The sequence below is a fragment of the Lissotriton helveticus genome, chromosome 3_1, assembly GCF_964261635.1.
Source record: "Lissotriton helveticus chromosome 3_1, aLisHel1.1, whole genome shotgun sequence".
NCBI classification, from domain to species: Eukaryota; Metazoa; Chordata; class Amphibia; order Caudata; family Salamandridae; genus Lissotriton; species Lissotriton helveticus.
In genome coordinates, this window is record NC_136061.1 from 278,607,385 (window position 1) to 278,622,564 (window position 15,180).

Consider the following 15,180-nt stretch of genomic DNA (forward strand, 5'->3'; position numbering starts at 1 on the left):
TGGATCATTAACCTTAACGGCTAGACCGGCTATGTTCCAGGATAAAAGATGTATGGAACGTTGTTCAATGAGGCCCAAGCCTGCTATCTGGGCCTTATCTGTGGAGAGAGAGATTACTTGAACCCCATGATCCGTTATTAAGTGTGCTTGCGTTACATTGCTGGTGGTTAAAGAGTTCTTTACTCCACTGGGCACTATGCGTTGGGTTTGGTTTGAGGGACATGAGTGACTACACCCATTCACAATCAATGTGTTTTCGTGGGATTGTACTAAGGGAGCTGCCATAGGCGCTTCACTGGCCTCTGGGAAGGAAACATTTATGCACTCTAGACTAATGCTTGATACTCTATAAAGGGGAGCTACCTTAGTTGGGGGCTCAGTAGAAATAGAGTAGGAGGATGGAGATACGATTTGTCAATCGATCTCGTCTAAATAATCGGTGTTGTAAAGAGCATCAAATCTATTAGAAATGGGTACCCCATATTGTGTGTCTAAGTAATAGGGGTATGAATAGAGCTGCTGTTGAGGGCAAGTAAAAAGCTCACTTCTCTCCTGGTATCTACTGGGATGGCTGCTAGGCCTACTCAGCCATGGGTGTTCATGCCTATAGTCAGTGAGGTTTATTCGGGTATGTGGACCAATAGGCAGTGTATGGGCCCCAGGTTGGTTATCAACTATTGGTTCAAGCAACCCCTCCTGTCCATAGGTTGGCTGTACTTGTGTAGGATAATGACCAAGGTTATTTGGGTAAAAGTAACTTAAGGCCATGGTACGAATCAAGCTGTTTGTCACACCACTTTTCCAGCTACTTATGAAACTAGCAGCACGACTGTCCCCAAGGGTTACCACGATACAGTCACCCTCGGTCGATTTAAATCTGTTTCCCACCCAATCTACTCTTCTTACCTGTGCAATATGACCATTAATATGTTTAGGGATCGGTCTATGAGTTGTGAGCCAATGGCTCACCTTGTTTTTTAGGTCCCCATGAGATTCTACCCTGTCCCCCACCAATTTAGGTACACCAATCATTACAATGGTGTACGGACTAGATTCAGGCGGGAGGTTAACATGAAGTGGTCTTTTAGCTACCGCCGATTTTGTCAGGGTAACACCTAATTGTTTTATAGGTATACCCTGTTTGAGGTTTTTAGTTGGTCTCGTTTGTTCTGCCTGGGTAGTTACTATTTTAATCGGGGAGCTTTCGGCGGCCCATTCACAATCTTCTATCTCAGCGTCAAGTGAAGTTTGAGAGCTACTTGGTATGGCAGCCACTGGGTGGGATATGTTAGTACCTCTATCTTGAATTGTCGCTGGGATAATTGGAGGAGTCTTTTCCTGGCATGTTGACAGGTTTCGCTTACTAGCAGAGGTAGGGGTTGCTATGGCTTTTTTTGCCCTAAGGTTTTTATTACTAGTCAAAGCGAGGGAATTACTGGCTGGTGTGAAGGTAGAAATTGGTTGTGATACCTTCAGTGTTTTAAGCAAGGTAGATGTTGCATCATTTTGGGCCCTTTCAAACTTCCCTAAGGCGTTCTCAATATTAAGGACTCTCTCACTGATGGGTAACAGGAGGGACTTAATTAGGCTTTCAAGGTCACTCAGAAGTGATTTTGGGTTTATCATTGTGTGATCAGCCCTGACTGTGGTGTGTGTAGGCATATTTGTGGGTACTGTCGTCTCTTTATTCAAGATCAGATCTGAGTCTTGACTACTTATAAAGGGACATAAGGTCGCTGTTTCTGGGGCAGGTTTGGCCAGTCTAAAGGTAGACCAGATGTCTTTAGCCAAGCTAAGATGTTTAGCCTTGAGGTGAGATTTTTGTTTTTTGGCTATGGATGACTTAAATTTACCTCGTGTGCCAATAGGCCTAGTTTTGCTCTTTATCAAGCGACTGACTTTGGTAACAGGTTTCGTCGTTGTAGATGTTAAACCACCCGGGGAGGGGGCTACTGGGTGTAGGTGGGCTATAGGTGACAGATGGGTGCTACTGCCGTTTTCACCAGTTAGCGCAAGGCTGTTGTTCCTACTGTTGCCTGTAGATGATATAGGCAAGGCTGTTTGTGTATTGTCTCTTGTTTGAGGGCTAGGAAGCCCTGTGAATGACAACGTTAGGATGGACTCCTCAGAGTTTATAGTATTGTCCAGAATGATAATGTTACCAGTGGTGTGTAAAGAGAGGTCCGGGAAACATAGATCTGGGGTAAGTGATAAGCGTCTTTCGGAGTCCTGAATGGCATCCGCCACGACATTGATCGTTTTTTGTAGCATTAAGTCTATGGCGGTTATTATGGGAAGAGGGCTATTGGTGACGTCTTTCAATCTAGTTGCAGATCTTGTGGTCACGGGTGTGTTTCGGCATTTATTCGTCTTCGCAAAGTTATTTTAAGCTATAGGCAATATTGCTGATGGAGGAAATAACAGCTTGCAGGTGCAGAAGATGAAAATAGCATTTGGCGTTTACCTTGGTAGATGACAGCTAGGCAGGATCTCAGGGGGATGGCCCCGTCCCGGCCTCCTCGGTCCCCGGAGGGCCACAGAGGGCCCGCCCTTTGCCCGGGCTTAGCCCGGCGCGGCCCCGCGCGCTCCCGCGACGCGGGAATTGAAGTCTGCTTTTATTCGCCTCCTGGCGCGCTCCGCCTCAACGCGACTTCCGGTCGCAGAGGCCGCAGGGACTTGTAGTTTTCCCACTCCCCCACTCGGCGGCAGCGCTGATGGTGGGAGGCTGCGGCGGGGGGAGGAGACAGGCAGCGGTTGGAGCAGCGTCGAGGGCAGCAGTGACGGCGTTTTGACTGGGGCTCTCAGGTAGATGTGGCAGCGTTTCTCCCTGGGCTGGCAAAAGCAGTTTATGCAGGTACACACACCACGGCAGGTGAAGTCCGCTTTTATTCGCCTCCTGGCGCGCTCCGCCTCAACGCGACTTCCGGTCGCGGAGGCCGCAGGGACTTGTTGTTTTCCCACTCCCCCACTCGGCGGCAGCGCTGATGGTGGGAGGCTGCGGCGGGGGGAGGAGACAGGCAGCGGTTGGAGCAGCGTCGAGGGCAGCAGTGACGGCGTTTTGACTGGGGCTCTCAGGTAGATGTGGCAGCGTTTCTCCCTGGGCTGGCAAAAGCAGTTTATGCAGTGGTGACTGATATTATGGACGGCCGCAAGAAAGCTTCCTTCGCCACCAGCAGACAAAGCTGATCTGGTGGCATCAATTGCTCGGCAAAGAAGGACCTCATGACTTCTGTCTTGTCTAAGTCAGCAGGGAGAGGCTGAAGATTTGCTGATCTTCTAGCATTTTCTTGTGTTTCCCCACCATCAGCAGAGCATTTACGATACTTTGAATATTGCCACTTCATACAGATCAGCATTCATCACTACAGTTCGTGCTGTTATCAGCCTGTACCTTCGCCCCCATTGAAGGCACAGACTCTTTAATCCCCACCTATCTGGCCTCTATCTTTCCCAAACTCGATCCTTCTGCTGTACTCTACCTCTCTAAATCCCTTCAGTTTATACACAATTCCATCCAGGACCCATTCTCTCCTTCTGATCCTTCCATCAATCAGTGATCAACACTTCTATGTTCCCTTCCTCCTAGCCTCCTTTCTGCTCTTCCTCTTGGGTTTGAAGTACAAGTCTTGTTCATCTATATGTCTGTGTCTTTCTGAAAGTATTCGGTCTCCCTATGTAATGTACCTAGTCCTTGACCCCCACCCCATTGATGGGGGGGGGGGGGGGGGAGTCCTCTACTCGCTCCTCCACCCCCTCCAACAGTAGCACTCACTTCTGCTCTTTGAGCCTGTCTCTGATGATCTCTGATAAACTGGTACACGCCAAAGCCACTGTCTCTGGCATCATCTGCCCATCGTCGCACAGGCTCTCAAAATGACCAGCTTTCCCTAGACTATCTAGTTTATCTGTAGGAAGATAACACTTGTTATTTAATTGCTGTTTTTATGAACTCGATTGTACTTTTTGTTGGAGGTGAAAACTAGAATTTCAGCATTGAGAAAAGGTGAGAATTTAAAGCTATAGATATTGTACGGATATTGCCCTTGTTTTTTATTGCAAAAGTTAACTTAATACCCCAGTTGCGTTGTCTCTTTTCTCCTGCAGTTCCTTTTTAGGTCTCGTCTGAGCCAGCGCATGTGCTGCACTGGCAAGACATTTAGTGTGTGGGCTTTAAAAAGCCGACCACCGCTTTTTGTCTGGCATAGAGCGTGTGGTTACGCGCACAGTTACGAGCAGAGGCTCCATCTGGCTTTCCTGTCTCATCATGGTGCACGCACATCGCACACCACTCGCCAGCCTGCTTTCACTTTTGCCGTCGCGCACGCACCACTCGTGTGCTTTTTTTAAATTTTCTTTTAGCGCGCACACAACTCCTGGGCTTGTTTTTTTAACTTTCACTTTTTTGTCATGCCCCTCTGTTAACGTTCCCCCATGCTGGGCACTTGCTTCCTCTGTGCTTGAGCGTCTGCCACCCACCAGTACAACAGTGGCTAGACCTCTGCATCCAAGAGGTGGTACTACCCTTCTTGCCTTTCAAACTTTTGCGCCACATCATCCACACCAGGTTTTTGCCAGCCAGCAAGGTTTATGGGGTCTAGTTTGACGTCCCCCCACAGAATTTCACAGTGTAAACACAGTCAAACACTGCAAGTCTCACCATGCTCCGTCCCTGAGCCCCCAGTTTTCATATTAGAGCCCCATCATGATGAGAGAGTGACCGCTCCAAGCCTTAGGTTCAGCATCTACTACAAATCAAAGCGAGCTGATCGCTTCTCCTAAAAGGCGGCACACCCCACCACTAGGATCGCTTCCGCTAAAAGACGGCACACCCTACCACTAGGATCGCTTCCGCTAAAAGACGGCACACCCCACCAATAGGATCACTTCCGCCGAAAGACAGCACACCCCACCACTAGCATCGCTTTCGCTAAAAGACTGCACATCCCACCACTAGGATCGCTTCCGCTAAAAGACGGCATACCCCACCACTAAGTGGGCTTTTAGACTGTCTTTTTTATTGTCCTGCACTGCACAGTCTTGAATTTCATAGCGTAAACTTAGTCAAACACTACAAGTCTCACTACCCTCCGTCCCTGACCCCCCAGAGTTCGTATTAGAGCCCTAACATGATGAGAGAGTGACCTCTCTAAGCCTGAGGTTCAGCATCTACTACAATTAAAACCGAGCAGGATCGCTTCCGCTAACAGATGGCACACCCCACCACTAGGATCACTTCCGCTAAAAGACGGCACACCCCACCACTAGGATCACTTCCGCTAAAAGACGGCACACCCCACCACTAGGATCGCTTCCGCTAAAAGACGGCACACCCCACCACTAGGATCTCTTCCGCTAAAAGACGGCACACCCCACCACTAAGTGGGCTTTTAGACTGTCTTTTTTATTGTCCTGCACTGCACAGTCTTCGATTCATTAAAATGGCAGACCTAAGCGGCCACAAATTACATCACCTACATCCAGTCCTATCAGACGCAGTCCATCATATTAGCTGCATCCAGTGCTGCTAGCTGTAACCACAGCTATCAGTTTCATTAAGTGGTATCTGTTTCATTCACTACCATCAACTGCACTAACCACAAGCAGGCCTTGCAGTGAAAATATGAGAAAACAAGCTCAGCCGAGTAAATCATGACGTCAATACATGCACACCAGCCTCTGGCTCTAGCAATGGATGATTGTATTGTACTTGTAAAGCTCTTTCTTACTCTTTGAAAGCCAAAACCACTTTTAGGATGGTCCTATTGCAATGTTTATATAGCGCTTCATATACCCAGTGAGTTTATGAAGCGCTCCGGTTTGCATGGCTTTCTGGTGCACTATCTGAAAAGGGTAGCTCCCAAAGTCAGTTTGTACACATATGTACTACGGCAAAACGATTATTCCTTCTGTTACGCTTGCCATGTGTGACTGTGAGCACATAGATACTGATTAATCGAGGGCACGCATCATAATTGTGGAATTGTGTCTTGATTACTGAAAGATATGTATCTGGTTTTAAACAACTACCAATTTCAAAAGCTTCAAATTATTTTTTAAAAAATGTGCGCTGAGTATTCCTTGGCTTACTAAGATGGGCACCTATCACCGACCACTTGAATCAATTACATTTGCTTCCTGTTCACAAAGGCATACCACAGCATCAGTCAGCACCACCACAGCATAGTCAGCACCACCACATCATCACTCGCCCCAAAAGCGAGACCTATTGGCTATGCCAATGCTTGTTTAAGTTGGGTTCCATCAGCTGTACCCACCTTTTGAAGGGGTCTGCGTGCAGTACTTCTATACTCTTCCCCTCTGAGACTCCTTTACTCCCCAGTGGAAAGTTTCTGGGGGTCTGTAATGAACCTTCTCTGCCACTTTCCAGGTTCCTCAGCTGCCAAGATTTAGCTCCATAGACTTTTTGTGCTCTGTTGAGTGGTGCTTAAAATGTTTTCCTGCATAACTGGGTCATCTAGCTCATGCCTTTCGACGGCGGTTGTTCCCTTTACTAGCCCTTCATGTCCCTCTGGTGTTTGAATGAATACGCCAAAGGTAAACCCGCATTTTGTCAAAGTATACAACAGTTGTAATGCCTTCAATGGGTCGGGGGAGCGAATCTAACTGGCAGTTGTTGTACAACTTCTTCTGCCACACTGATCAGTCAAATGTTTTTTACATTCTTGTGACCCCAATGACAGTGGTGCAGTTTGTTAGTTTGGACGCTATGTGGAGGCATGTTTTCTTCACTGCTATGTATCACTTTATAGCTACAGCGCCCACACGTGGCAACGCATTTTCAATACTTGTATTCTCTTGCTTCAAAGTGAAACCGAGACCTAGAGCGAGGCAGCCATGCAGGTGCCTTAGTAAGGCACATTTGATCGTGAAAATGCTATGTCCTAATTACCAGGAAAATAAATGAATTATGTAATGTAACAACAAGGTTGTATCCTAATATAATAATATGCATACACAGAACTTTAGATGCAGCATTAGTTTGTCTGTTTTTACGGCAATACTTTCGTTGCAGGGGTGGCACAGCATGCAAATTCACAGAAGGTTTAGCAAACACAGCCATGTTCTGACCTGCTTTTCTGTTTTTATTACAAATTTAGACACATCAAGAAATGTAGAATTCCATGAAATGCACAGCTCTGGCAATGACCCCCCTTTGCTTCTGATGATTGGGTACAGCGACGGGATGCAGGTCTGGAGTATTCCTGTAAGTACAGATCACGTTTGTGATTACCTTTTGCCTAATATGTTGCTGATTAGAAAAACTGCTTCTTTGACTCCATTTTTTTTTTTATGGTGACCTGCTTTCGAACCTGTATTTGGTGACCAGGTTGGATAAATGTAACCAGAAACGCATTGCTGTTGTCTAATATTTGCTGTGAGCTCTCAGGGCAGTGGGACTAGTCTGTTAGCTGCATTATGATGTTTTGTTGTAAATTTGCATGCGTAGGGTCTTAATATTGCATCTTCATAACTGTCCTGCATCCTGTTGCCTATCAACTATGGACCAGAGATATATAAGAAGATCTGTCGGCTATCTCCATGTCACTGGTTCCAGATTTGAGTCCAGATGACTGTACCTCAGCCTGACGGTGATCTGCTACACAGAGTTGAGACCTATGTCCCAATTGAATGTCTATTTTGCCAAGGCTTTGGTGCAGGCTTCAAACATTGAGCAGATATTGTGCGGCTCGTGTATTATAAAGTGTGCATTTCTACACCAGGTCTTGTGCTCTAGATCTAGGCGTGTCAAGCTCTTTCGGACAGGTGATGATGATCCAACATTATTAGCTGCCTCTGCGGCCCATAACTATTGTGGTAGCCTGAAGGAGTGCAGTGGGTGGGATGTCTTGTGAAGTTTTGTCCAGAATATCTGCAGTGCTTCTCGTGAAGACATAAACACGTTCTGAACTCGAGCACTAACAAACCATGTCTGATGATGAAAGATAAGCAATATATATGTAGCAATAGGAAGTTACAGTGAACCTACAATACCTTGAACCTGGATCTGTTAGGTTGGCTGCTGCCAGCTATATTAGCCCTATAGGTGGTTCCAAAATAAGTGTACATTCAACGTCTTTTTGAGATATTCATGTCCCACGTTGCCCCTTCACAAGGAAAAGCTGCTGTATGGTAAAATATGCCTTCATCCACCATCTATGTAACAATGTTTCCTTTTTGTGAGATAAAGTCTGCTTTAGCCCACTGCCCTTATGTAGTGCATGTGTATTGAATATAAAACTAAATCTACAATGTCTTATCAGTATTCATGTGAAGGGTTATTCAGGGTTCTCTCTCTGGTAGACCAATGCCCTTCTACACTGGCCAGATGGATTGTAAATAATTGCCCACCATTTTGTCTTTCAAATCAGCTTTTTAACACTGCATCTTCACAGGCCTCTACACACATCCTCTTCTCTGCATGTGTATCCCTGCTGCCAGGTACAGCTGCGCACAAAGTCCAGCTCCATACCCTTATTCCAGATTTGCAAGTAAAATAACAACTTTTAAACCTCTCCTCACATGTCAACAACATCAACCAGTGAACCTCAGTCAGAACTCAACACAGCTACCTCTCCATTCCAAACTCCAGATATGCTTTGTGATCACACATGTGGTAATCGACCCACAGTTTGTCCTGGCAACAACTTCCAATTCCATCTCAATCTCTGACGCAGTCACGGAATATGTAGCTAGACTTATTATCATGTCCTCTTCTCAACCTTGTTAAGTGTTATGTTGAAGTTTAGGACCGGGGTTTGGTTAGTGGTAATTGGTGGTTAGTGGCAGAGATGGTGGCATAAGAGTGATTTAAAGAAGCAATTTTACCTCAATGTATTCCTGAATGTCTCCTTCTCCTTATACCAAGAGTCCTACTTGATGCATAGTTTCCCTACAAAATAGAGTAAACAGCTTTGTGTGGAATGGTAGAATTTTTCTTGGAATCCGAGTAGACCAAAGAAGCTAATGAAATTGCTGCTGAACCCAGGTAATGTGTTTGAGTTCCTTTGCTCCCACCCCCAGTATTGAGCCTGTGTGGTAGATGCCTTTCTTGGAGCAAAGTAGACTTGGGAGACCCAGCAAGAGTGGCATTTCAATAGACAAACCAGAAGACATGAATTAAAGATTTTGCGGAATATGGGAGATGTGTCCCTGAAAATTAGGATATTGGTCCAGTTTTTTAACTTGAATATTCATAGAAAGATGATCTAACTAGATTTTCCAAAAGAGGTAGGAATGAGAGGAATACCAATCACAGCTACTTTTGCTATCCAGGATTACATCAAAACGTCATGTTGCTGCAGAAAAACAAAAATCTCAAAAACAATTCGTTACCCACTGCTAGATCTTATGAAGGCAACCATTCAGCACCGGTATATCTTCCACAGCACACACCCACAAGTGCCAATGGCTGTCCGTAATAATGGAACGTGTCCATCACATGAAAAAGTAGTTGCAAAATGTTGTTTGTAAAGCGCTTTGACAAAGAGATGCGAAAAGAAAACAGATTTTTATAATTATTAGTGGCATGAGATGTAGCTTTATGATGACTGATGGGTTGTGGTCTTTTGATTAATGGGGTGTGATTAATGTAAGGGAAGTTGGTCATGTTATTATTGGCAGGGTGTGGAATTGTGCGGTTAATTGTAGGGGTGCCCATTTGTGATTAACAACAGTGGATTTATTCTTGTGAATAATAACAGGGGCATAGACTTGTGGTTTATGACAGTGGGTCTTGTTCTCGTGATTTATGTGTCAAGAAGTTGATGTTATGGGTATTGTATGGAGCCTCAGAGTGTAGTCAGTGGCAGGGATTAAGGCTTTAATTAGGATTTATTGGCAGAATGTTTGTTTTTGCGGTTATTGGCGAAGGTATTTCTAATTCGAGCCTCTGATTTAATGTTAAGGTTTGCTTTCATGCTTCTTTTCAAACACGTTCATGTATTGAAGTCCCTTTATTTTCCGTTGTCTGTAACTCAGTTGTAAATGAGAAGTACTTAGTGTGGCTTTATAGCTACAATTCTCAAAAAGTAACCCCAGTTCGATACAGATATGACCCATGTGAAGAAAAATGAATCGGTGCAACAGAAACATCATTGGCTTATAAAGGCAGAATTAATTAATGTACTCAATTGAAGACGGGCCCAGATCTCATGTGAATCTAAAAGTATCCATATCCAAAGATTGGCTGAGGGAATCCGTATACGCCTGTCCCCCCCCCCACCTTCCATAGGTGGTTGCTCTTGAATGCTTTCTAAAACCTGTATTGTTTACTTCCTGTTACATTGTGAAATATGAAATGAAATAACAGCATATATAAAAGCACACAGCTAACTCCGGAGAGTTGTCCCAGCGCTGGGGGCTGTCGGGAAGATTAAGCGAGCTATTGCCCCGAGTCACATGGTCCTGGGCTAACCTGGGGATCAAACCGTGAACCCCGTGGTCCGGAGCCAGGCACCCACGCCGCTGCCCCACACCTCTTCCCATTGTGGGTTTACACCCACGTCTTGCTCTTACTTTCCAAGTACTCATTCAGAAAACAACGGAGCTTTCAATTTTCCATCTCATTGCCACCCTTTAGTGCAGTATAACTCTCATAAAAACTCATGTTGTTTATCGGTTAACTAATTTGTTATTACATTATTGATAACACTCAACCAGTCACTAACTATCACCTAACCTTGTCATGTCAAAGTCTCAAAAGTTAAGCGTCAAAATATTTTTAGAATTTGTCACTTGACAGATACATTTTGAAGTTCTAATCTGAAAAAGTAGACACCTCAGAAGGTTTGATTTATTCACCTTTTATTTTTGATTAATTTCAATCTTACAGCATTATATGGATATTTTTTGTTCCAATACAAAAAAATCTTTTATCGACCTACAAAGGTCTTAAAAGAAAACCACAGAAATAAATACAGACAAATACAAAGTATAAATAGATAAAAACGACATCAAGGTGCAAGTGTGATTCTCCAGTATTGGGGTGTCTTTCATAGATTCACATGCTTGAATATTCCCCGTCGTCAAAGTGGGAGCCCCACGGTAAATAAAATAGCAGTAAAACCTAATATATATATATATATATATATATATATATATGTATGTATATATATATATATATATATATATATATATAAAAACATATTTACATACATACTAAACCAAAAATACTCATAAGTACCAAGGTTAGCATTAAAACATAGGAATACATTAAAAGAAAAAAGCACTTTCATAGCATATCCATGTCATTATGCTAGTCCAAACTACAGCCAATCAGGCGCAAGCACCCCTCTAGAACCTTCTCCTCAGAGGCTCAGGCCCTCAGACTTTCTACCACACGTCGTGTGAAGGGAGTCTCCCCAAGCTCTGCTCAGTTTTTTTTCAATTTCTTTGTGGATTTCTACAGTTTTTGGGATGTCTTCAAGTAAGAAGTCTCTGTTTCGACCATGTGCTTCTTGTGGGAAATTGCGGCTCTTCTCAGAGGACCCTCACAAGAAATGTATTTACTGCCTCTATCCAGAGCATGAGGTAGGCAAATGTACAATTTGCAGGACTTTCTCAACCAAGACCCTTAAGGACAGGGAAGGGCGTCTACTCCTGTGGTTGCAGAGGTTGAAGGATAAGGATTCACCTCTTTCTGATGCAGAAAGCCTTGCGTCAGGTGTGTCTAGAGCCACTTCTTAGCGTAGCAGTGTGCAGGACTTGCCATCTCCATTCCTAAAGAAGAAGCTTCAACTCCAGAAGGCTCCTTCTGTGTCTCCATCTCATCCTGCTACGCCTACGCCCTCGAGATCTGACTCTCGGGCGTCCACGGCTCCTTCTGCGCATGTTTCCATTAAAAAAAACGTGCTAAATCATCGACGGGAGCGTCAATGGTCTGTCTGACGATGAGATCTGGCGTCTCTAGCTCTCTGACAACGACCATGACGACGACTTGTGCCAGAAGTGTGGCTCAATGGTTAGAGCGGCCTAGACCCTGATGCAGAGGTCTAGCCCGGGACCAGGGTTCAATTCCCCGCCTCGGTGGGTCTTGGGCTCAATATTCCACGGACCTGATAATTCTCGCCTCGGTGCCTATTCCAATCATGGAGTCCCACTCTGCAACTCTGGGCAATAGCTTGCTTAATCTCCACAACGGCCCCCACAATGCTAAGGATGCCTGGCCTCCACCTTGGGGGTGCCCAGGAGTGGACACCTCACAGGGAAAGCCAGGATGGGTTCCACAGCGGTATTCGTACAAGCGCCTTGAGACCCTTGCGGGTGAGTAGTGCGCTATACAAGTATCAATTTACAGCGGGTCGTCGACGACGGCTGCGTCGACGTCCTCAGTGTCGACGATGGTTTGTGTGAGCTTTAAATCTCTCGTCGACTATTCCGATCTCCTCGTCGATGTCGAAAAAGGGAGTCTCGTCGACGTCAAAATCTTCGTCGATGCCTTCTGTGACTACTCAGTCTTTTCCAGTCGGGTGCCCAGGGAGCCAACGTTGCGGTTTCCAGAACGAAGTGATTAATACGCTTCAATAACAGTCCTGTTATTGATACAAAATATTGGCTTGAACTACGTAATATAGGTGATGAGATCTATTCATAACATTTATTTTGGGACATTGGTTGCCTTTGGAGCTTAGCAACTTCCGGCTGGAAGTGAATGGTAATATGTTTTTAAGTATATATATGTGCAACTTTTTCGTCCTGATGATGGTCCTGTGGATTGTTTAGACCGACGGTGGACCGAAACGTCGACGCCCAACACCTTTTTGCTCACACATGAATCTTTTGTGATCTTAAAATCGTTGTATCATGATTTGAAAGTTATGTTATGTATGGAATTTTGATCTCCCATACAAAAAGCAAAAGATGTTATATACTACTATTAATTGAGTTTGGAATTCTAGTAGTATCTATGTTGCCATTTTGCATTCATAAACAATAATATTAAAAAATAATAGCACAATACTAAAATTACATTTTTGTGGCATTTGTGCTTATTCCCTTGCATTGGTAAATTTGTGATCACTTTCGTGACTGATTGTAAAGTACAAATATTTGTAAAATAATTTGTAGGGGGACGCTTTGCATTTTTGTTATTTCTGTGAAGAGAGCCTCTTCGTCGGCGGGTGCGCCGTCGACGACAGCTCCGTTGACGACTGTTTCGGCGGCGGCGGCTCCGTCGACTGGTTTGTCGACGGTGGTTGCCCCATCGACGGAGTTACTGTTGTCGACGTCTACCTTTGCATCATTGCCTCTAGTGCCAATTTCATCATCCGGTTCTGGGACTGCTGCTGTTGACCCTCTGCTCCAACGCCGACATGTGTCTTTGGATCAACTTCCGATTCCACGTCACGCTCAGCCTCCATCTCCTCTTTTTGCCACAGGGTCGGAGCCTGACTCTGGTTCAGATGAGGAGGAAGATTTTAGATTTCGGGCAGCTCAAAGCCCTTCAGAGCTGGTCATAAAATGTCAGGACTATGAGGACGATCAGGAAGATCATTACTTCCATGAGGAGGAACCTTCTACTCAGGTTCCCACTGTACAAATACCGCTTTCTCTCATTTCTAATCTCCAATACATGTTGGAGGACTATAATACACGATTTCCACCGTCTCACCATGGATCTCCTCAGCCTACGGTGCCTGCAACTACAGCGTCTCCTTCCTCTACTGCACTGCCAGGGCCATCTGCGCCACCAGCAGCATCTGCAACATCTATTCAGATTCAGGCAACTGTTTATCAGGATGATGACGTTCGCCCAGATCGGGAAGACGGCGAAGTTGATGACGATGCTGGGACCATGGCGGATTGGGACGATTATCAGATCCAGACACCGTCGCCATCCCCTTCGGGTCCAGGGGATTCCCCCCCTGTTGATATAGCTGGTTTTCACCAACTTATGGAACGAGCGGCACTGTGCTTTAAACTCCCTATGGTTCTGATGGATGAGGACTGATTTCAAGAGTCAACCTCTTAAACAGGTCCGTGCAGTGCCCATAATTGAATTTATTTGGAATGAGGGTGTCAAACTGATGCAGACGCCAAATTCTATTCCGGTGCTTCTTGGTCGTTTGAAGAAGAAATGTAGGGCGCCCCAAGGTTCTCCAGCTTGCCTGGTAGCGCAGCCTAAACCCGATTCCGTGATCACCCAGGCCGCACAGCGCCGTTCCAGGAATCCGTCTTCTCCAATTACCGCACCTCCTGACCGTGAAGGACGTCGTCTTGATGCCATTGGGTGAAAAATTTCCACTATGGCTTCTACCACCGTGAGGGCTGCGAATTCTCTGGCCATTCTGGGTCGCTGCGACCGCCAGATGTGGTCAGATATGTCTTCTTTTATCGACCTCATTCCTGAGCCCTCCAAAGCAGAGGCTCTCAAAATTCTTCAGGAGGGGGAGAGAGCGTCATCAGAGATTATCGACTGCTCTGTGGACATTGCGTGCACTGGTTTTCGTCAGCTTGCGGGGGCAGCTGTTTTATGTCATCAGGGCTGGCTTCGTTCCACCTCGTTTTGCCAGGAGGTTCAGGCGAAAATCCTTGACATGCCCTATGACTGCGAATCGCTCTTTGGCCAGCATGTGGACGACGCACTTCAAACCATCAAAAAGGACACCGAGACGGCTCGTGCTCTAGGCACTTTGCAGTTTCGGAAACAGCCTTTTTGTGGTGCGCGTGGATGCGGCACCTCCTCTTCTTTTTGCAGCGGATCCAACCAGTACCGCTGCTACGGTCAAGGAAATCAGAGATATTCCTCCCAGTCACAGCAGTCCTATCGGCAACAGTCTACCAAGTCGCACAGAGAAAAGTCTTCCTACAGAGGCTCCGCTTCTAAGAAGCAATGACTTGCCTTCCCCGCTCAAAGTTGGAGGGCGAATCTCCCTTTTCTTTTCCAATTGGTCTTCAATCACTTCAGAACGTTGGGTGGTGGACATTGTGTCAAAAGGCCATGCTTTGGAGTTTGTCAAGTTCCCTCCAAACACTCCTCCAACTGGTCCACCTCCGGCTCACCTCAAGGAGCTATTTCAACAAATTCGACTCATGATTCAGAAAGGTGCCATCGAAGTTGTTCCCAAGTCTCAGAAGGGAATGGGGTTCTATTCCAGTTTTTTCCTAGTCCTCAAGAAGTCCCCCGAATGCTGTCCGATCCTCGACTTAAGGGCCTTAAAC

The 15,180-nt window shown here is 45.6% G+C and overlaps 1 protein-coding gene across 3 annotated transcripts in view; it reads left to right on the forward strand.

The window, feature by feature from the left end:
- The window catches only part of BCAS3 (BCAS3 microtubule associated cell migration factor), a 4,343,716-nt gene that overhangs the window by 130,643 nt on the left and 4,197,893 nt on the right, over positions 1-15,180 (forward strand). For all 3 annotated transcript variants that reach the window (XM_078679810.1, XM_078679809.1, XM_078679811.1), the window contains exon 5: positions 7,119-7,225. In XM_078679810.1, the coding sequence (XP_078535936.1) occupies positions 7,119-7,225 (107 nt within the window). The remainder of the gene's footprint in view (positions 1-7,118; positions 7,226-15,180) is intronic.